Source organism: Anser brachyrhynchus (assembly GCF_964034855.1).
Source record: "Anser brachyrhynchus genome assembly, chromosome: 20".
Lineage (NCBI taxonomy): Eukaryota > Metazoa > Chordata > Aves > Anseriformes > Anatidae > Anser > Anser brachyrhynchus.
Genome location: NC_137713.1, coordinates 7,211,903 through 7,233,598, shown reverse-complemented (window position 1 = coordinate 7,233,598; position 21,696 = coordinate 7,211,903). Strand labels below are relative to the sequence as shown.

Here is a 21,696-nt window from a genome sequence, read left to right as displayed (position 1 = left end):
GAGATCTTCTGTGTCAAATGCAAAGATGGCCGTATGTGTAGAGACCCAAGAAATCTGGACTGTTTAGGCAACCAGAGCTTGTTTGGATCTATTGGTCATGGTCTTCTGCAAGCTTTTTTAGTAAAACTCGGACAGCTGTTTGCCAAGGCTTAAATCCAGGCTTTATTTCTGGAGTTTCAGTTTTAGAGTAGAGGCCATAAGGATTCAAGCTTTCTTCCAGCCCACTTCTGAGCTTTCACCAGATGCCGAAAACTGTCCACCTTTCCACAAGGCAGACAGCGTTTCCGTTCCCGATGCCTCTCTGCTGAGCACAGCTGGATAAACATCTCCGTGCTGTGTGCCGGGACCTGCTGAGACCTGCGACTCGGCACCCGGCGCCCCAGGGCCAAATTCTTCCCCATCGGGGTGCCACATTGGGTACAGAGCAAGGCGGCAGCGTCACGGAGCACCAGGTCGGGGAGGTGGGGTGCAGGTGCCCCCCAGCCCCTTCCCTGCCTTACACCGAGCAGGGATGGAGCTTCCTGCTGCTGCTGGGCCTAAGCCAGGCACTTTCTCGTCGCCCATATTCTTAAGGGGAACAGCAGATGGATCGGTTGCTTCCTAGAGACGAACCAAACACGGATGCGTTTGCAGACAGAGCCGCTCTTGTTTTGAAAGGAAGCGCGGCTCTGACCTGCGCGAGCGGCTCCCCGCTCCTTATCGCGCTGCTGCCCTCCCTGTCTGCCAGCCCTGCCTTACTGCCAGCCTCTCCCTGCCCTGCTTCCTTATTTTGCCCCGTATTTTGCCCCGTGACACTGATCCCCTTCTCGAAACCTCAGGTCCCGAAAAGCCTCCCCTGTTCTGCTCCCGGCCCCGGTGAGAGGCAGCGTGCTGCGGGATCCCTGCGGCTCTCCTCAAGCTGCACTCCGCAGATGCTGCTGGAGCTCCGGGGCTTGGCACGCTTCAAAAGAAGAGGAAGAGGCCCGGGAGCTTTAAAATAGGTGTGTGGTTGAAGCTGGCATGAAAACAAAAGCAGATATAAGTCACATCCTATTATTTTTTTTCTGATCCAGAGCACAATCAAAACATCCTTTCGCTTTAGTCATATTAAAACAAAATAGTCAAACAAAATACTGCGGGGAGTAAACAGAGCTGTTAACTTGCCGTCGCTGGGAGCCGCTGGGCTCCAGCGGAGAATCCCTAAAGGCGGGTGGCTGTGGGGGAGCCCAGACGAGAGGAGCAGAGCCCGCGGCTCCTCGGGCTGTGCCCAGGTCGGGTGCTAGGGCCCGGCCGCCATTTCGTGCAGCTTGGGGCCGCAGGGTTGCTCTGGCCAGCGCTGGTGGCACCCGTGTGTGTCCTGTTCTGCGCCGGGGAGGCCGAGGAGAAGGATCTGACCTTGGGGGGGTGGTGGAGAGAGCTGGGTGTGGGGTGAGCCCCTGGGGCAGCTCTCCCGGCCCTACACCCTGTGGCACAGCGTGGTGACGGGGCTGGAGACCCCCATGGGAGTGGGTCCCGCTGGCACAGCCGCCCCCTGCCCTGACCAAAGGGGAGCCAAGCCGGGGGGTGTGAAGGGAAAAAAGGGGCATCGCTGCGAGGGGGGCGCAGAGCCAGTGCCTTAGAGGTGCCGTTAGAGCCCCCCGGTGCCCCCCAGCCAAGCACGACCCCTGATTTATAACATCGAGGCGGTGACAGATTGCCCCCCTCAGCCTTGTGCTCCGGGGCCCGGCCGCCCCCTCAGCCCCACGCCCTGAGGCGTGAGGGGGGCCCCGGGGGGGTCTCTCTTCGGGCCCCGCGGCTCCGGTGATCGCGGGAGGGGTGAAGGAGACACGGGGGGAACTCAGGGGACGGGGACGGGGGGACCCCGGGGAGGTAGGCGGGGGTGCGGAGGAGCCCGGCCCTGCGGGCGGGGCGGGTCGGGGCCGCCCCCGGGGCCGGGCCGTGGAGAAGCGGAGCCGGGACCGGCACCGGGGGAGAGGCGGTGGCGGCGGCACGGCCGCGGGCACGGGCACGGGCAGGAGCAGGAGCACGGCCACGGGCATGGCCGCGGTGCTGAGGGCAGCGCTGGCGCTGGGGCTGCTGGCGGCCGTGAGGGCGGCGGCGGGCGGCGGCCGGCGGCGGCAGGCGGAGGTAGGGCGGCGGCGGCGGCTGGGGGGGGGTCCCGGGGGGCTCCGGGCTGTGGCTGGGGGCCGGTGGTGGAGCTGGGGCCGGGGGCTTCTCCTGCCTGGGGTCGGCTGTTTTGGCACGGGTGGATGCTGGGCGGGGAAGGCGAGTGCTGGTGGGGACCTCGGGGGCGTTCGCGTCCCTCGTGGTGTCCCCGAGGTGGGGGGGGGGGTCCAGCCTTGGGGTGCTGGCTCACGGGTCCCTGTGGGCTTCACCCGCTGCATGCACGCCCCGAATCAGGCAAAGCTCAGCCCGAAGGTAGCGAAACCAGCTCCAAAAACCCCACAGCTCAGAGGGGACAGCGAGCGTGGCGAGGGTTTGGGGCTGACAGACCCTCACCCGCGGCCTCCGGGAGCTTGCGGGGGGGTTCGGGGGGCTGCCCCGGTACCTTCGTGCCCCGCAGCGATGCGATGTGCCTCCAGCATCAACACGCCGGGTAAATAAATGCCCGGAGGCTGGGGTGAGAAAGCTTGTCCAAATAAACGGAGCTGTTCAGCCGGCTTGTCGGTGGAAGCCGAAATTCTCGCGTAACATCAGACTTTGCTTCTAAAGTCGTTTCTCTCTTTTTTTTATTGCTTTTAAAATAGCCCGTGCTAGCAACAATGGGTTGTGTAAACTTAGATGCGAACGTCTGAGAAAACGTCCAGTTGGGTTAAGTTCCTGGCTTGTGCCCTTGTTTTCATTGCATTTGTTACGACGGCAGCTTAAAAAAAAAATAGCTTGGATATTTAATTTGAAGCACATTTATATTAAACCGTCTTGTTATGTGCAGATAGGAGGAGGCCCGGTGCTGGACAGCACGTAGCTTGGCAGACCCGGCTCATGCAGGAGGGTTGCGGGGATGTGCTCAGGGCAGCAGCAGGTACGCGGCAGTGCCCGAGCTGCGCCCATGCCAGGGGGTTTCTTTAAAAGACACGGCACGTGCGGGGTATCCCGGCACAGAGCGAAGCGTGTGTCCCCGTGCTTTTGGTGCCAACGGTGATGAAGTCCCTGCAGCGATCGTGTTTGAAGGTGCAGGTCTGTGGTGGCCGGAGGAAAAATCGGTGTGAAGTTTGAGAAAAGCGGGGAGTGGAAGTGGGGAGTGAGAAGTGACTGGGATGTTCTCCTTTCTGGTTTTTATTTTGATTTTTTGTTATCCTGCCTCCTTCCCCTCTCAGTGCTGCAGTGGCACAGCCCCGGGCTCTCCCCTCCACCTCGGCAAACCCGGGGCTCACTTTCTGTGTCTGTGCCCCGGTGTCCGGACGAGCTTTTCCATGGCGTGGGTGCGGAGGTGGGATGCTGGCTGAAAGGGGCACCCCGCATTTTCCTTCTGATTGACATAAGGGGAAGAAAAATCTCCCCAGGGTGGTCCCCGTTTGGCCTCAGCGTGTTTCTACCTTTAGCGGTACAAACAGAGGAGCAGAGGAGTTCTCCTGACGCTGCCCTTGCGGCATGGTGCGGTGTGAGCGTGCCGCACTCCTGCTCCCTGTTTCCACCTTGGTGATGGCAAAGACCAAATGTCTTCTTTCCCTTCTCTCTCGTTGTTCCCTCAGACATGAGAGCACAACCAGTCTGCGTGATCAAACTGGTTCGTCAGCCCTCTGCTATTCACCCTCGGAAAAACTTCCCCGAGCGCTTTGGGTCATTTTCCGTCAGCTTCTGTGCCGCGGTGCATTTCAGCCCCAGGCTCTTGCTTTCTCTTAAGCAATGCAAAGTTTCGTACTGCCATCCCGCAGCATCCCCGCTGCCCCGGTGAGCGCGCTCGGTGCTCAGCAGCCCGAACACCCGGGTGTTTGGTGCACCCCTGCTGCACCGCTCGAGGAGAGCAAGTGTGAAGGAAGAGCAAGGGAGCATAAAACCCACCAGGCACGGTATTCCCCAGCTCCACATCTTCAGGGGCAAGTAGATAATTCCCTGCTAAGGCAGGTTTTAGGGGTGTGGGTGGGAGAAGAGATGCCTTTGGGGCCGGATCAGGCACAGCAGGGAGCACGACAGCAACAGGGCTGGGGGTTTCATCAGCCCCTCGTCGACGTACGGGGTTAGCTGGTGTGGTCGCCGCCTTCCACCCTTTCTATGGAAGGCAAGCCAAGCTCTGTGTTTGCTAATTTCCCTTCTTGTGTGTCTCTGTACGTATGCGTGTATAATAATTTATACATCCACTTACACACACGCTTAAACAAAAGAGACGCGAGGACTCTGCCTAAGGGGCTGCGAACGCAGACAGGAATGCGGCGTGAGAGAGCGGCGAGAGATGAAGGTTTTCCAGCGCTGCAGCATCCCGGCAGGCAGCGACCTGCGGGCGCTCCTGCCAAAACCTGCTCGTGCCGGCAGCTTCCTGGGGCCGGGCCCCATCGTGTCTGCAGGGGGGGAACCGAGGGAGAGCTTCGTGGTGATGCCTGGTGGTGAAACGCCGCGGGACGGAGCTGGGGATGCTCAGCCTGGGCTGGGATCGCAGCATACCTCACAGGCATGCTGTTGGCTTCGCCGTGCGGCCGGCGTCCTCTGAAAGCACAGCACGAAATGTTAGCCATCCGCTTCGGACACCGGTCTGTGCTCAGGGGAACGGAGGGGAAAGAGGGGTTTTGTGTCCAGGTGCAGCAGAAGGGACCGCAGGCAACATAAGCTGCCTGCCAGGCAGGGGGAGAGGCTTGTCCGTGCGTTTCTGGTACTTAAGTGGTGGAAACAGGCCAGAAATGTGTCCGGAGGGGGGGCGGGACGGGAGCCTGCTGTCTCTGAGCTGTTGTTATCCCAGTTCCGAGGAGGGAGGTCCGCTTGTGTGTGCTGTTGGCCGGCTTCCACCTGGGGTGCCTGCGGTCGAGGGCAAGGTGTTTCCTTGGCTGCAGCCCTCGGCAGAGCCCATTTCCAGGGCTGTAAGCATCTCCCGTGGCGAGCCGCGGGCCGGGAAGGGCCCCTCCATCTCCTGCAGAGCCGAGGCTCCGCTGCCTCCCGGGCAGCCAGACCTTTCCTCTTCTCGTTTCCCTCCCCGCGTGCGGAGGGGGAGCCGGGCATGTTTCACGGGAATGCTCAGCCCTTGGCTTCCTGCTGTTTTTCTTCTCCCATTGTATGGAAAAGAGCCGTTCCCCGTCGGGGCAGGAGGGAGCGGGTTTTGCCGGGGCTGAGCATTGCGGCTGCTGGCTCAGCACCAGGGTCACAGGTTCTGCTGGGGGGGGGCTTTTAGCACTGCTTTGGGCAAGGGACACTGTGACACGGGGCTCTGCGGTTCTTCTGTCACCCCCAGGAGCCCCTGCTCCAGGGGACTCTGTATTCCCTCCTTACGCAGCGCAGGGTCAGCGCATCCCTTTCCTTTAGCTCTCTTGCCAGGTCTGATATCACCCGGAGATGACAGTAACCGCTTATCTCGAGTCTGCACACCTCTGGATCCCAGGAGCCAGGTGTTAGGTGGAAGAAAATGTGGTAAAATGACGGTGCGCAAGAACCTGAGCGTGAAACGGTCCCGAAACTGCAGGGAAACAGCCCGCTTTGGGCTGACTTTGTCAGCTCAAGGAAATGGGGATGGTAACGGCAGCGAGCGGCATGCGAGCAGTTCGGTGCCGTTACAGCACAGCTGCTGTGCTGCCTTATTGCCACGCACCCTGACTTGTCCAGATGGGTTTCCATGAGATCATGGCGGGGAAAAACCATTTTCATGCTTCAAGGATGGGATTGTGTTAGGTTACGGGAGAGGAGACAGCTCGGACTTGTTGTGGTTCAGATGCTGAGGGAAAGAAGAGCTGTGGGAGGAGAGGCTTACACCACGGTGGGCTTTTGGGACCCAGGACTTTCCTCCTGCTTCGTAGCCCTCAGTTGTCAGCAGGGGTGTGACTGTTCGGGGTTATCACCGTGCATCCATGGGTGTAGCTGGTGGTTTGCTAACTCTGGAGGGGAATGCTGTAAAAACCCAGCCCCAGCGAGAAGAGCAGACGTCTCTGCCCCTCCAGGCACCGCTGAGCCCCAAGCCCTGCCTGCGATAACACCGCCGCTGGTCTGAGCGCTCTCGGCAGCGCTCCTGAGACATCTGCGCCTCGGCTGCCGGGGTGAAGCCAGGACCAGCACCAGCACCTGTGGCAGCACCCAGCCCTCGTCTTCCTCCTGCGTCGCCTCTGCCGTGGCACGGGCTGGGAGGAGGCGTTAAAAGCAGGCAGCCCTGCAGTCCCTGCTGCCCTGCTGCCCCGCGCTGCCGGGATGAAGGAAGCAGCAGAGCCACTTTCCCTTTTCATCCCCATCCCTTTTCATTCCTCGTTCCCCTAACCCCGGCGCTAACAGGATGCGGGGAGGCGGGTTGGTCTGCAGCAAATGTCCCCGGTGGGATGGGGAAGACGGGCGTGGAGCATTCCTGGGAATATTGCTGTTAAACTCCTCAGAAAGCCGGGGGCAGCGGGGGCAGCCACTTGTTTTCTTTGAAATGCAATTTATGTGCTGGAGCAAGTTCAGACCGACAATCTCCGTCCATTTCAGTGGACGATAAGGAGAAGAATGGTTTGGCAGAGCCCATTGCGCCCTCCCGGCGTGTGTCTGCTGCTCAGCAGCACATCCTGCCCCGGCCGGGGAGAGGCTGCAGCCTTTCGGGGGCAGCCTCGGGACTTGACCCTGCCCGACCCGGCCCTGGTGACCTGGTGAAATCCACAGAAATCCCTGATTGTAATCGGTGTGGCCCTGATTGTAATCACTGTGTTGAGCTGCTGGTTGTTAGAGATGGGCGAGTGGCTTCGTTAGCCCCTGGTGCGGATGACATTGCAGCGGGTTTTAATCCACGGCAGCAGTGTTCCCTGCTATGTCTCCGTCAGGTCATTGCCAAAAAACCCAGAGCCGTCAAAAATGAGTGAAAAGCACAGAAAGCTGTCTGAGCACTGCCGTGCACACGTGTGCTCACGTCCTGGGAATCACAAAAGTCTAACGAAGCAACAGCCGGGAATTTCTGCCCAGTCCCTGGGTTTGCCACGCTCTTTCCCACTGAATCTTTATCCTCTGCCCTCGCACGCCCTGAGCTGCTCCTCTAATTTCAGGTTGGAAATGAGGAGACATTTCTTCTCAGAAAGAGCAGTCAGGCATTGGGAGGGGCTGCCCAGGGAGGTGGTGGAGTCACCGTCCCTGGGGGTGTTTAAGAGAAGGTTGGACGTGGTGCCTGGGGACATGGTTCAGCGGGTGATGGTGGTGGCAGGGGGACGGTTGGACCAGGTGGTCTTGGAGCTGTTTTCCAACCCTAATGACTCCGTGATCCTCCCCTGTCTCCCCGCAGCAATTCCTGCAGAAGTACGGCTACCTGGGAGCAGCACACCCCAGCCCGCGCAGCCCCGCGGAGTTCACGGCGGCGCTGAGGTAGGAGCCTTTTATTTAACACCAGCATTATGCAGCGCTGCCCCGGGGGGTGCTCTGTGCAGCTCGGGGCTCGCCTGCTGTCAGATGCTAACGCACACGAGCGGTCCTTCGGAGGAGCACCGCTGGCTGGCAGCCGGCGCGGCGCTGCGTTATTTGCCTTTTATGGCCTGCTGTCCCCGCTGCAATAATATCTGCAGCGAGGCCGAGGATCTGGCTGGCTGGAAGAGCTCAGAGGGTTTGGGATTTGCAACGCCTGGCTCCCTTATCTCCCGGATGTACTCCTGCCAGCGGGGCGCGAAGCTCGCGGGGCAGAGCCCAGCACGGAACCCGGGGCGCTGCCGTCTCGAAATACGGGGTGCTGACATCTCCCTTCCTTTGCAGGGACTTCCAGCGGGTGAGCCACCTCCTGCCCAGCGGGGTCCTGGACGCCCCCACGCTGCGGCAGATGGGCCGTCCGCGGTGCGGCACGGGCGATGGGGAGAGCTGGGGCCACCTCGCCGCACCGCGCCACCGGCGCTCGGCACAGCACGGTGAGCGTCGGCATCCCGCAGGGCCTGGGCTCGGGGAGTCTGGCTCGAGGGCGGTGTTGGGAAAAGGAGCAAGGTCCACTCGTGGCTCAGCGATCTGGGAGGCAGAGCTTGATGGCTCCTGAGGTGCCTCCAGGTCACCCTGACCCCAGCAGCACAGTGTAGAGGACCAGGACTGACACGGAGCAAAGGCACACGCGGTCTGACTGCTCCCAGTGGATTTTCTTGCTCCTGGCTCTCCAGGATTGGGCCTCTTGCCTCTCGTGAGCTCTTGTGGATGAATAGCATGATTCCTAGAGAGCGAGAGGGCTGGGACCAGCTGTGCGTGGGACATGGGAAAAATGAGGGTGAGATTAAGGCAGGGCTCAGCACCGTGCCAAGCTGCCTCTGCATCTGGCACAGCTGGTGCTGGGGGACGGACCCAGGGGAAGGACACAGGAGGCAGCCTGGTGCTCCCCATGCCTCTGGTTTTCCATCCAAATCCCTGACACAAGGGATGCGATTGTGGGCAGAGAGACCACAGCAAGTGGGCAGGAGGCAGAGCAGGACTGGGGCCAGCAGCCCCTGCCCCAAAAGGCTCCTTGGTGGGGTGGCAAGAGGCACGGAGCAGCACCACATCTGTGCCGGCGGGGCGGAGGGGAGGCCGGGGAGCCCGGCGCCGGGCAGGAAGGCGGGCGGCTTTGTGCTAAGCTGGCTGTTTATCCGACCTGGGGCAGGAAGCCGCCGCGGCTGAGCCAGCAAAGCGCTTTGTTAGCCAGCCCGCTGCCAGCCGCGCCAGGACCCTCGGCCAGGTCACCAGCACCGCTGCCATGCATCCGGCACCCCGCCGGGCTCGGACACCCCGGTACCGTAGCAAAAGCCAGGGCTTTGTTCTGGCCGCCTTGCCGGGCTGTGAAAGCCGCCGGAGCTGGCGGGGAGCTGCTGGGCCCTGGCCAGACGGCGCTGGGTTTCCCGGGGAAGTCCCTGCCCGCCGGTCTGGGGGGGGCTGTCCGTGGAGGGACGGGCAGGCGGGATGCCCAGGTGCTGTCTCCGAGCTGCCACCATCCAGGCAGGTGTCCGGCCCCCGCCACGCGGGGTCTGTCCCAGCAGAAAGCTCAGCCCTGTCCCTTTTGGGATGGAGGTGCTGTGCCTCTAACAAGCAGGTCCTCTCCTGGACCACAGAAGGGAACGCTGGCGGGGGGGCTGCCAGAGCTGCCCTCGGGTGTCTGCAGACGGCTGTGAAACCCCGTCCTTTGGCTTCCCTGCACGTCTGGAGCAGGCGCAGGTGCCGGAGGTCCGTCACTGCTCCCACGCCTCGGCACCAGCTCCTGCACCCACATATTCCCAGAGCGGCCCCGCAGCTTCTCTCCCACTCCTGCACGCCCCCGGCCAGATGTCAGCCCCCCCAGCCCAGCTGCCGGGGCCCCCAGGGGAGTTGGGGTGCTGCACGGCAGCTGCACGAATGTGCCTCTGCCCCGATACATGGTCAGAGGATGGCAGGGGGATTACAGTGATCTCATGGCCAGGTTCCCTTTGTCATTGTCACCGTCCCCCCAGGGGCATCAAGGCTCTTTCTCCCCTGAAATTCTATTAGGGAAGCCCCAAGCAGCAGGAGCCTCAGTGCAGGGAAAACGGTCCTCTGAAAACAGATGGTGAGCAAAGGTTCGTCCCCACGGGGGTATCCCCAGGTGGGATTCAGGCAGAGTTTTCTGCGGGAAATTGAGTGGCCAAGGTGCCTTTAGGAACAGGGAAATACAGTGCCGTCCTCTAGAGAGCTGGCCTGGTTTCCCTTGCCTTAGCTCTATACCCACAGTGTTAAAATGACATGTGCAGGGGGAAAAGAAAAGAGATTTCCCTAAAAAAAAAAAAAAAAAAAAGCACAGGCTGGGATCTGGGATTCAGGGAGGCAGCTCGGGGAAGCAGGGAAGAGCTGCTGCTGTCCAGGGAAATTTGGGGCTGGTGAGCCTCCAGCCCTGTACACGGACACCTCATTTCCCCCTGGGTTTCAGCATCCGCCCCATCCTTTTCCCCTTGGGCCCCTGTTTTCAGAGGTGCCTTTGCTTTCCCTCCCTGAAAGCCCATCCCTGGGCCTCCTCTTCTGGGCATGGAGCTGGGCAGGGGCTGGATTTGCTCTCCCTGCGCGGCTGGGGCGGGAGGGCAAGGAGCCGCCCCCGTGGCGCTGAGCCCGTCCCGTCCCGTCCCGCAGGCAGCAAGTGGCACAAGCGGCACCTGACGTACCGGGTGGTGAACTGGCCGCCGTACCTGCCGCAGCACGAGGTGCGCCTGGCCGTCAGGGCCGCCTTCGAGCTCTGGAGCAACGTCTCCTCGCTGGTCTTTTGGGAAGCGCGGGACGGCCCGGCCGACATCCGCCTCACCTTCTTCCACGGGGACCACAACGACGGGCTCAGCAACGCCTTCGATGGGCCAGGTGCTGGTCGCTCCCCCCTCGTAAGCTTCTCTTTTACAACGGGGGCTCTTCCTGGGGCTGGGGGGGAGGCCAGGTTTGTTCCCCGGCTCTTACCAAGGACACATCCTGGTGCCCAGCAGTGTGAGCGAAGGTGATGGAGGGTCCTGAGTCCCAGCCCCGCAGCTCAGGAGCCCCCAGGTTGGGATGCTCGTGGCGGGCTCACGCTGGTGGCCTCCAAGGAGCCCTCCCTGCCCTGACCCCATCCTCCAGGCACAACTGGTTTGGGTTTCGTGGGGGCATGAAATAGCCACGGGAAGCTGGGTTTCCTTCGGGAAGCCTCCCGCTGGGCCAAAATCGATGCTATTTAAGCGCTCGTGTCCCCCCCCCCGCCCTGGGCACACGCCAGGGGCTGCGTGCTGCCCCCACGGCCCCCTGACGTCCATCCCGTCCCCAGGAGGTGCCCTGGCCCACGCCTTCTTCCCCCGCCGTGGAGAAGCCCACTTCGACAGCGCCGAGCGCTGGTCCCTGCGCAGCGGCAAGGGGCGCAACCTCTTCGTGGTGGTGGCGCACGAGGTCGGCCACACGCTGGGGCTGGAGCACTCCCCCGCCCGGAGCGCCCTCATGTCCCCCTACTACAAGAAGCTCAGCAAGGACTTCGTCCTCAGCTGGGATGACATCTTGGCCATCCAGAACTTGTACGGTGAGCATCGCTTCCCCGACACGTCGGTTGCTCCTGGGGACGTTCATCGGGGTGGAGAGGGAGGAGCAGGATGGCAGCAGGTCCGTGCAGGGGGTGAGGACTCCGTGCACGGTGCGTGGTGGGGATGGGCCCTGTCCCTTCACGTCTGCAGCAAGGAGGGCAGGATGGGTACCGGCTGCTCCAGGGAAAAGCCAGTGTGTGATTTTTTGGGGTACCAAGGGGTCTTTGCCACCATTACTGAGGGCGATAGGAACCAGGCCGTGTGACACGGAGCACCTGGTGCCCTCTGATGGCTCGCCAGCCTTGCGAGCAACCCGCTTCCATGCCCTGCTCCACAACTCACCCTGCTCCTTCCCAGGGAAGCCCTCCAGGGGCTCGGCCGTCCAGCTGCCGGGAAGGGTCTTCACTCACTTCCAGGACTGGAGCGGGGACCTGTACGGCGGGGACCGGCAGCGGCAGGGCGCCAGCACCTATTACTGCCACTCCTTCTTCGACGCCGTGACCGCCGGTGGGTGTTTGTGAGCCCTCTCCCAAAACCCCCGCACCGCTCCAGTGACCTCTCCCTGCACTGATGAGCCCCCGGGGTGGGACGGGAGGGTTTGTCCAGTCCTCAGCCCTATGTGGGCATCCCCAAAACACCGCAGGGCTGGGGGCGGTGGCGGTGACGAGAGGCGATGCGGTGCACGATGGGTGGTGGGCTGGGGCTGAATTTGGGATGTTGGCACCGTGCTTCTCGCCCTCACGGCCCCCTCTGCCCCAGCAGACGCGGACCACAGCCTGTACATCTTCAAGGGCGGCCACTTCTGGGTGGTGTCGGCCAGCGGCAACGCCAGCCAGCCCCAGCCGCTGCACGCGCGCTGGCCCGGCCTCCCCGCCGGCATCGACGCCTGTGCCTGCTCCCCGCTCAGCCGCAGCTTCTACTTCTTCAAAGGTCAGTGAGGCGCGGGCTGCGGCCGGCGTCTGTCCGTCCTGCGCCGCTCTGTCCGTCCAGGTCTGCCCTGCACCCCCAGCCTGGTGTGCCGGGGTGCTGAGTGCCGAGGGTGCCGGCTCCTGGGTGCTGTGCCAGTCACAGGTTAACCACGCATCACCCACAGCCTGCAGTGCCACCCTGTGCCTCAGTTTCACCCCTCTGGAGAGCAGCATTTGCACGGGTTTAAAAATCAAAGCAGATGCATTTTGGGGAGAAAAGGCTCTCTGGAGATGCGCAGCTGCCAGCAGCTGGGCGAGCACCGCGTTGTGGTGCCCGTGATTCATGCCCCGTGCCCGGTGCCTTGCTGCCATCTGCAAGCTGCCAGTGGCACAGCTGGCAGGGCAGAGGAAGGTCAGCCCAGGCAGCCAGGACACCGAGGTCAGCCCGAACTTTTCATGGAAACCACTCGCCAGCCCATCAGAAAGGGGGCTTTGTTGCTCCGGCTGGGGGAGAGCCAAAAGCCCCCCTCCGCGGGGCCTGACCCGGCACGGCCTGCGAGCAGAAAGGGGCTTTTGTCTGGGGCAGCGCGGTGCCTCGGCTCCCCGGGGACGAGACGGCCGGGCTGGGGTGGGGAGGGCGGCGCCGGGGGTGGTCTCGGTCCCTCCGGCTGCAGCGGGGGTTTGGCTGTCCCAGCCCAGGAGGGATGCGGGTCTGTCTGTCCTGTGCAGGAGCAGGAGGGAGGTTTGCACCTGGGCTTGGGGACAGCGTGGTGGCCACGCTCTGTTCCCAGCTGCCCCGTTAACCCCCCTGAGCAACCTTGCCTCAGCTGGGAAACTTGTGCATGTGGCACAAGCGGGGTGGGGAAAGCCTCTCCCCAGCCCTTGGACAAAACCCTTCATCCCCGCCCCTCCTTCCAGCACGAGAGCAGCAGCGCAACACGGGCAACTGCAGCCCCGAGAGCCCCATTTCCCACCACAGCCACAGCTTCGTGCTCCAGGGGCTGCTTCTTCCCAGCCAGGTCCACGGGGAAGCCTAACGGGGACGTGCCCATGGTGGTGCCGTCGGGTCACCGGTGGGCTGGGTGGCACCTCTGGGCCGTAAGGCTGCCCCGTGGCCGATTGCGAAGGGGAGCAGAAGGATCAGCCCTCCTGGTGGCCACCTCACCGCGCTTTGTGCTCTGACCCCTCTCCCATCTCTTCCCAGGTGGCCGATGCTGGCGCTACCAAGGCTCCACCCTGGCGTCAGGCTTCCCGCAGAAGTGCAGCGCCCGCGGCCTCCCGCGGCACCCCGACACGGCCCTCTACTTCCAGCGGCTCCGGCGCCTGGTGCTCTTCAAGGGCGCCAAGTACTTCGTGGCGAGCGAGGAGACCCTCGCCGTGGAGCCCTACTACCCCCGCAGCCTGCGGGACTGGGACGGCGTCCCCCCCGGCACGACGGGGGCCCTGGCGCACCGCGACGGCTCCGTCTACTTCTTTCGGGATGAGCAGTACTGGCGGTTCGACCAGGCCAAGCTGCGGGTGGTGGCCACGGGCAAGTGGGCCACCCAGCTGCCGTGGATGGGCTGCTGGGACGCCAACGGCGGGCAGGTCCTCTTCTGAGCCCCGCCGCCGCTGCCGAGCATCGTTCCTGAGCGTGCTGGGACGAAACGGGGGCTGAGCCCCATCTCGGTCCTCAGCGTGGACCCTGCTGTCTCAGGACAGCTCTCGGGGTCCCGAAGCAGTGTCCCCGAGCAGCGGGGATGTGGCTGGGACGAGGCAGCCTCCAGCCCAGCAGGTCCGACCTCGCCAGGTGGGCTGTGATGTTGGGGAGGAGGCATTTCTTTAAAAAAAAAAAGAAAAAGCCCACAAGAAAACATGGAGACTGCAATCGTACCCGTTTCTGATAATTTTCAGGATTGTTTTATGCCTTTCTTTCAAGCCAGGACTTGTTTGTTGCTACTTTATTTGTTGTTTTCCTGCAATCAGGCAGAGAAGTGCCTTGCCGATGGGTGCTGTAGGGCTTGGGTGTTTTTAAATGAGTGACTTAGAATGTTTTCCCGTTAAAACAAGATGAAAAGAGACATTTGGACATAACCACGGGCCCAGGCTGAGCTCTGCAAGAGACGGCAAGCAGGACAGACGGACGTGTCCATGCACACAGGCTCATGAGGACGGCCTGGCCACACAGTCCTCGTTCCTTTTACAAACCTCGAACGCTGCACCCACCACTGCCACCGGGACGGGCATTGTCCCTGAGAGTCCGCGGGGAACGTGAGGTCCCCAGGGCTCGACCTCTGTGCGAGCAAACACCAGCATCCCTGTCCCTGGCCAGGACGGGGCCGAGCGCTGTGGAACGTCCTCTGATTTGACATTTTGGAGCATTTCGGTTTGTTTTCTGTGATATTTGTGAATGAACCCTTCCTGTGCAGATGCAGCTTGAAATCTCAGGGGATTTTTCAGCGTTGCCAAAGAGACGGGGCCGCGGCGTTTTGGTTTGGGCTGGGTGGCAGTAACGCAGCATCGCTCGCAGCCATCCCCAGGGCTCACAGACCTGGTGGCAAATAAAATGAACCCCTGGAGTTGCAGTGCTGGCGTTGCCATTTGTTTTCAGGCCATGCCTTCATATTTTTTTAAAATCCAATCTCACGTTTCCTGAAAGGGGTGAATTAAGATGCACATGTGCCTTTAGGGTCGGGGTGGGCAGGGCTCAATTTGCCCCTAGGTTCCTTGCAGGAAGGCTGCTTTTGGGATTGCTCTCAGCAAAATGCAGCCATGTGAAGCACGGGATGCTGAAGAAAACAGGGAACCTCTCCTCCCTGCTTCATCCCAAGCTACTGAGGATTCCTCCACGCCTTGTGATGTATTAATAATGCTTTTTCCCAGTGTGAGAGGGGACCCCCCCTGTCTGCAGGCAGCCGTCGCGCTCTACCCCAGCCAGGCCATTTTGTCCCCAAGCAGGCGTCGGGTGCGTGCTGTCGCGGTGCTGACTCTGTCTCTTGGCCAAGGAGCTGCCGGAGGAGAAAGCAAGCGGTGTTTGCTCCCCTTGTTTGCTTTCCTTCATGCCGTGACACGCCGGGCATCCCACGTGCGCTGCCCATTGACCGGGCGGTGTTTTGTCTGCAGGGGAAGGTGCGGGCGGAGGTGCTCTGGGGATGTTTGCAGAGGTCGGGACACCTCGGTCGGTGCCTCCATCCCCTGTTCACAGCTCCTGCACCCCGCAGAGTGCGGGGCCGGGGGGGTGAGCGTGCAGCCCGAGCCGTGTCACCGTCCCCTCTGTGGCACAAGGCTCCTTTTCTCCTCCTGGGCTGCTTGCAGGGCACGCCAGGCGCCCGCCGCGCATTCCCCAGCCCGGGGGAATAGCTGGGATTCCTGCATTGCCTCCCCCAAAATGGCACCAAAAGGAGCAGCAGCAGGCAGAGGATGGAGTCCCTGAGCAGCACAACCCCCCCGCGCTCCCCAGAGACTCTTCCAGCCCCAAGGTGTGAGACGATCACTGGCAGAGCTGCTGTTTGCACCAGCACCTGGGTCCTGGGGTGCTCTGCAACATCTTTTGGGAGGGAGCCCTGCGAGGCTGCAGATTCCCGGAGCGCCCACTCGCTGCTGTGCCCCGTGGTTATTGCCGTGAAGCCCCAGCTCCTGGCGCCGTGCCCTCTGCGGAGGAGCTTGGCTCTTGTTCAGGGCTTCACAGCACAGAACTTGCAAGGGAGCACAGGGCAAAGAAACCCCAACGGCGCACATGCGAATAAAACCCCTCTCGTGCTCGTTTTGCTTTTTCAGAAAGAAGCCTGGGGGAGAGGACTGAGGCTTTTTGCAGGCTGAGCCCTGACACGGTGCAAAGCACGGGGCTCGGGGCCGCGCCTCGCTGCCAAAGCCCAGAGCACGGGGTGGCCGCGGCGGCTCTGCTGCTACCCGCTGCGTGTCCCGGTCGCACGGAAACCCCATGGGAAGGTTTGGGACCCCGGCCACTGACAGGACCAGCTCTTCCCATGGGATTTCTGCCCCAGCCCTACAGCTTTGCAAAGCCCTTTCCTTGGGATTTGGGTTTCCAGCTCCCAGTGCTGCAGTCCCCAGGGGGTGCGTGGGGAGGGTGGGGTGGGACTGGTCCGAGCGTCGTCCCCGTGCCATACCCAGAGGTCCTCACGCTGCACCTGCGCTGAGATCGGCCTCGTGGTCCCTTCTGGGCACCCCATGGGGCTGAGCCCCCACAGGGGGATGGAGCCATGCTCGGGGCTGTCTGTACCAGTGCTTCTCGCCATGGGGAGGGTGGGTGTGCTGGGGGGGGGTCTCAGTGGGAGCCTATGAGGCTGTAAAATGGGTACAAAGCTGTGGCTGGGTGGCACCGAGCCCTGAAGATAGGGCTTGTGGGGCCCCCGGGTCGCTCCACCTGCAGTGCAGGTGGGTATGGGGGGGGGGGAGGGGGCAATCCCCCCTCTTTTGGGGCTGTGAGTGGCTTGCGGTGCTGAGGAGCTGCTCTCTAACCCCCTGCAGCCCCAAGCTGGGGACCTTTAGGGGGCAAATCCACCTCTGGGGCGCAGAGAAGGAGCGGGGCTCCCGGAGGAGCAGCAGGTGCCGAAGGGTTAACGGGGAGTGTTTGCAGCCGGTCCCTTGTCACCAAGGAGAAGGGAGCAGCACTTGGGAAGGAAACAAAACACCCACTGCCCAGGAGGGACACTTCCCTTCCCCGGGCTGCCTCGCACAGCCCTGGGACCCCAGAAGGGCTCCGGCACCCCGCAGGCAGGCAGCCCTCGAGGGGACGAGTGGTGTCCCCCTCCTGGTGGCCCTGGTGGCAGAGAACAAGCGGCACCGGGTGAGTGGGGAGGTGGGCCGGGGACGTGGCCGGGGCAGCTCCCCGTGTCCCCATCACCCTTCTCCCTCTGCCTCCTCCCAGCCTGGGATCTTATGGCACGATGTGGGGGACGCCGGGCGCCGCGGAGCGGAGCATCCGTCCCTACCGCTCCAGCCAGCAGTACCTCTGCGCCATGAAGGAGGACCTGGCCGAGTGGCTGAAGGAGCTCTACGACCTGGACATCGAGGCAGGCACCTTCCTGGAGGTGCTGGAGACGGGGGCCGTGCTCTGCTCCCACGCCAACCACGTCGCCCACGCGGCCGCAGAGTTCGCCCGCGCCTGCCCCGCCGCAGCCCGCCGCCTCCGCCTGCCCGCCGCCGGCGTCGCCTGCAACCTCGCGGCGCAGCCAGGCACCTTCCAGGCCAGGGACAACGTCTCCAACTTCATCCAGTGGTGCAGGAAGGAGATGGGTATTAAAGGTAAGGCCTCGGGCTCCAGCAGCCCCGAGATGCGGCGTGCAATTCCCCTCCAGCCGCTCCTGGCATCGCCCTCGGTGTTTTCCCGTGCGTTCCCAAAGCCGGTGCCACCCCAGCGCTGGGTGGTGCCCGAGCTGGGATTTCTGCCCCAGGCTGGGCTTGCACAAGTTCCTCCAGGCTTGGCGGTGGCTTTGCAGGGTGCTGGCACACGGTGGATGTGTTTGCTTGGGTGGAAAAATGGGGATGGGAATGGGAAGGGCACATGGCATCGCACGGCCCTGCCATGCACGGCACCATCTCCGCCATAAGGACCAGGAGCACCCTGGCTCGGAGCAGGGGGCTGTCACCATGTCCCCACCAGCAGCGGTGCCCGCGAAGTGCCGTGGGCATGGAGTGAAATGTCCTCAGCACACCCAGCCCCTGGTGCATGGCTCCGGGATGGCACAAAACAGCTGCAGCATCTCCTCATGGAGATGCCCAAGGGGAAACGTCTGCCCCATGACTTTATGCCAACCCTTTCTGGACCCAGCCACACTCCTAGCATCCGTGGGATGGCACAGCAAGGAGGGCAGAGCCGGTCCTCGGGGAAATAACACCCCCTCGGGCGGGTTTTCTCTGCGCCTGTGCCCCCCAACCCCTTTGTCCCCGTCCCCTCGTGCGCCTGCCCTGGCTGAGCCCAGCCGTGCCCTGCCGCAGATGTGCTGATGTTCGAGACGGAGGACCTGGTGCTGCGGAAGAACGAGAAGAACTTCGTGCTGTGCCTGCTGGAGCTGGCGCGCCGCGCCGCCCGCTTCGGCATGCGCGCCCCGACCCTCGTGCAGATGGAGGAGGAGATCGAGGAGGAGCTGCGGCAGGAGCTGCACCTGCCCCCCACGGACACCCCCCTGCCCCGGCCCCCCAGGGAGCCCCGGGACCTCCACAACCTCGACCAGATGGTAGGGTGGGGTGGGGATGGAGGGGTGGAGACAGCGGGGAGAGGATGGTGGGGATGGTGGGGATGGTGGAGATGGGGGTGGTGGGGATGGGAACGATGGGGATGATGGAGATGATAGGGATGTGGATGATGGGGATAATAGGGATGAGGATGATGGGGATGGAGAAGATGGGGATGGGGGTTATGAGGATGATGGGGATGATGGGATGATGTGTATGGGGCCACCCCAGCCCCCTCCCCAGGAGCCTTGGTGCAGATCCATCCCTGCTGCCCGCAGGTCCAGCACCTGGTGAGCCGCTGCACCTGCCCCGTCCAGTTCCCCATGATTAAGATCTCGGACGGGAAATACCGCGTGGGCGACTCCGACACCCTCATCTTTGTCCGGGTGAGCCCGCTTTGTGCCGTCCTTTCAGGGCACGGGCACCAACAATCCTGCCTCAGCCCCCTGTTAAGCTCCCTAAATCCATCCCCCTTATAGGGCCAACATGGGGTTTTTGACAATTATCCACAACATAGGGCAGCAGGGCAGCTTGGGCCTGTGGTGTGGGTTTGCTTGGATGAAACCGTCTGCGGGTGCGGGACAAAACCTGCTGTCCCAGGCCAAGCTGGAGCCAGGTCCTACAGGTGATGGGAACCCTGTTTGGGGCTGATGCGCGGTCCCTGCCTGGGTCTGAAGGGCTTCCCAAAGGGCTCAGCATCCACCGGTGGACCAGGGAGCTTCCCAAAAGCCTCCCACCCTCCCTGGGGTGACAAAACATGCAGAGGGACATCAGAGGGAGACGAGACCCCCTCCCGCCCCCCCAAATCGATGGTGCCGGGTGAAGCGGGGCTGACGGTGGGCTGCTCCTCGCGCAGATCCTGCGGGAGCACGTCATGGTGCGGGTCGGGGGCGGCTGGGACACGCTGCAGCACTACCTGGACAAGCACGACCCGTGCCGCTGCACCTCGCTCTGTGAGTGCCCGCGCCCCCGCGCCCCCCGCCCCTGCCAGCCGCCGGTGGGAGGGGAGAGGGGGGGCTCGTCGCTGCTTATGGGGTGTTTGCTGCTGCTCCTGGGGTGTTTGCTGCTGCTTTTGGGGGTGCTTGCTGCTGCTCCTGGGGTGTTTGCTGCTGCTTTTGGGGGTGCTTGCTGCTGCTCCTGGGGGGTTTGCTGCTGCTTTTGGGGGTGCTTGCTGCAGCTCCTGGGGGTTTTCAGGAGCAGGAGGCCCCCTAACCCCAATGCTTTGCTGGGAAATCGTTGCTTTTGGGGTATAGCTCTTGCTGGGTGGCCGCTAGAGGTCACGGCAGACTTCGGGAAGGAAAGGGACCTTTGCGAGGCCCAAACCCCCTTTGCGAGGTGCTGGGGGCTGCGGGGAGCATCCCTGGCTGACAGCACGGGGGGGGCCGGGCAGCCGTTCCCTGGGGCTGGGGTCCGCAAAGTTGATGGGGAGGGGGCTGGCGGTGCTGGTGGCTGAGCCCCATCTTCCCCCGCAGCTCACAAGCAGCATTCCAGGAGCGGGACCCCCCAGCAGGTGCAGCACGAGGTCCAGCTCTGCAAAGCCCCCCCGGCCCCCAGCCGCGGGCAGCCCTCGCTGCTGGTCAGCCGCTCGCAGAGCCCGCTGCCCCCCGTCGCATGGGGACCCCGCGCCCCCCACGGCCACCGCCCCGGCCCCCTGCGCCCCGCCACCCCCTCGCCGGCTGCCAGCCCTCGCCGGGAGCCAGCGCAGCCCCGGAGGGTCCCTTCAGGCAGGTGAGGTGCAGAGCGGCTTCATACCCCAAAACCTCTGCTTTTCGGGGCACTTTTTGTCCCATCCCTGGATGCAGAGGGACGCGGTGGCTCTGTTACCCCCCCCTCCCGTCTCTCTCTCCTTGCAGGACACGGGACCCAACGCCGAGGTCACCCGCTCGGCCCAGCTCCCCCGGCCGTGGGGCCACGCAGCGGGCACCCACCCCGTCCCGGCTGGGCAGTGCGGGGGTCCGCGAGGTGCCGCCTGGGAGCATCCTGGGGACCCCCCGTTCTGCAGCAGCACAGGGCAGGGGCAAGGCCCCCAGTGCCCAGCGTCGGGCACCGTCGCCTCCAAAAAGCACCCGGCAAGGGGGGAGCTCATCCGTGGGGGCTGCCAGGCTGCAGCAAGCGGGGGTCCCTGCGGCTGCCCTGCCCTGTGCCCGCAGCCCCATCAAGGTCGGTTCTTCCTCCCCGGAACGGGGTGCCCGGGGTGCATCACAGAGCAGGAAAAGCCCCCGGGAAGGCAACAGGGCAGCCTTTGGACGTGGGCATCCAGCATCACCCCAAAACTCTTTGAGCCAAGCTCCGAAAGGGGACAGAAGTGTTAAACCCACCAGCAAAACCAGCCCAGCCATCTGCCAGCCCCCGACCCCTCTGTCCCCTACTGCAAACGGGTGCAAGGGCTGTGCCGCTGGGGAGGGTTCCCAGCGGTGCCACCCAGCCACGAGCCCGCCAGCCAAGGATGCTGAGAGCCCCGGGGTGCCAGCGGATGAACCGGGGGGAACCTGTGGCCATGGCAGGGGGGGCTCAGGGCTCCGGGGCTGCTGGGCACACTCACAGCCACCGGGCTACGACAGGGTGCTGGAGGAGCTCTCCCATGGCCGGCAACCCCTGCGCCCTGTGGAGATGGAGAGCTGGGTGGCCCAAAAGCCCCCCATGACCACCCCGCAGCGTGCCACCCTCCCAGCTGGGGGGACCACAGAGGAGCTGGCAGCAGGGGGGCAGACCCCGCAGGGCACGAGGGCGGCCACCCTGCCAAAGCCCCGGCGGTGCCTCAAGAAACCTGAGCGTGTGCCCTCCATCTACAAGCTGAAGCTGCGGCCCAAAGTGCGTCCCCGGCGGGACCATCGGCCCGGGAAGGGCCCCTCGCGCATCCCCACCCCGCTGGGGCAGCACAAGCCCCGTGCCCGGGGCCAGCATCGCCCCCCAGCCCCGACACGGCGCCCGCAGCCCGGGGGTGCACGCCCCGCAGCCAAGCCCTCGCTGGCTGACAGCGGCGCGTGGCTCACCGAGGACGATGAGGAGGCGTGGGTCTGAACCCCTGCCCCTTGGGTTTTGGGGGCACCCCTCATTTGTGGGAGCCGCAATGCCCAAGGTGGGGCCGGGATGCTGAGCCCTGGGAGGTTGGCGCAGGCAGCGCGATGCATTTGCTTCTGGGGACACCACCACGTGCCTCCGTCTTCCCCATCTGCCCAATGGAGCCAAGGACGCCCGAGCCTTCCAGTATGCACAGCCCTACCAGCCTGGTGAGCTCAGGGCAGGGTGACGCGCTTTCCCTGACGCTCTGCTGGCATTTCCCCGCGGGCCTGGGGTTGGAGCAGCCCCCCCTGCATTAAGGCTGGTCCGGCAAGGACGTGTCCCGCAGGGTGCGTTGTAGGCGAGGGTGGTCACCGGCACGGGGCGGCAGCGGCGGTCGGTGCTTGTGCAATAAGAGCTGTACCAAAGCCTCTTCTCTTCCAGCAGCTTTTCTGTGCGGGCAGGGAGGGAGAAGTCCCCGGTGACTGGTCCCGTGGGCAGCAAGCCCTGCTGGTGGGAGGGCTCCTGCCAGGGGGAACGCGGCATCCCCAGTGGGCTTCCAGCAC

At 63.5% G+C, this 21,696-nt stretch overlaps 2 protein-coding genes across 3 annotated transcripts; both read left to right on the top strand.

The window, feature by feature from the left end:
• The first annotated feature begins 1,900 nt into the window (after positions 1-1,900).
• MMP28 (matrix metallopeptidase 28) lies at positions 1,901-14,520 on the top strand. Its single transcript, XM_080563492.1, has 8 exons — positions 1,901-2,106; positions 7,355-7,434; positions 7,816-7,964; positions 10,147-10,368; positions 10,802-11,047; positions 11,406-11,555; positions 11,811-11,978; positions 13,161-14,520. The coding sequence occupies exons 1-8, from the start codon at positions 2,017-2,019 to the stop codon at positions 13,553-13,555; spliced, it is 1,500 nt and encodes a 499-aa protein (XP_080419618.1). The 5' UTR covers positions 1,901-2,016; the 3' UTR covers positions 13,556-14,520.
• A 141-nt stretch (positions 14,521-14,661) lies between these two features.
• Positions 14,662-21,558, top strand: GAS2L2 (growth arrest specific 2 like 2). Of its 2 annotated transcripts, none has more exons than XM_080563490.1 (7): positions 14,662-15,883; positions 16,824-17,200; positions 17,894-18,132; positions 18,409-18,516; positions 18,987-19,083; positions 19,603-19,858; positions 19,984-21,558. In XM_080563490.1, exons 1-7 carry the CDS (start codon positions 15,876-15,878, stop codon positions 21,149-21,151), a joined length of 2,253 nt encoding a protein of 750 aa, XP_080419616.1. In that variant the 5' UTR covers positions 14,662-15,875; the 3' UTR covers positions 21,152-21,558. The 2 variants fall into 2 exon arrangements, with proteins under 2 accessions (XP_080419616.1, XP_080419617.1); XM_080563491.1 differs by lacking the exon at positions 14,662-15,883 and adding an exon at positions 16,356-16,742.
• Positions 21,559-21,696: the final 138 nt, after the last annotated feature.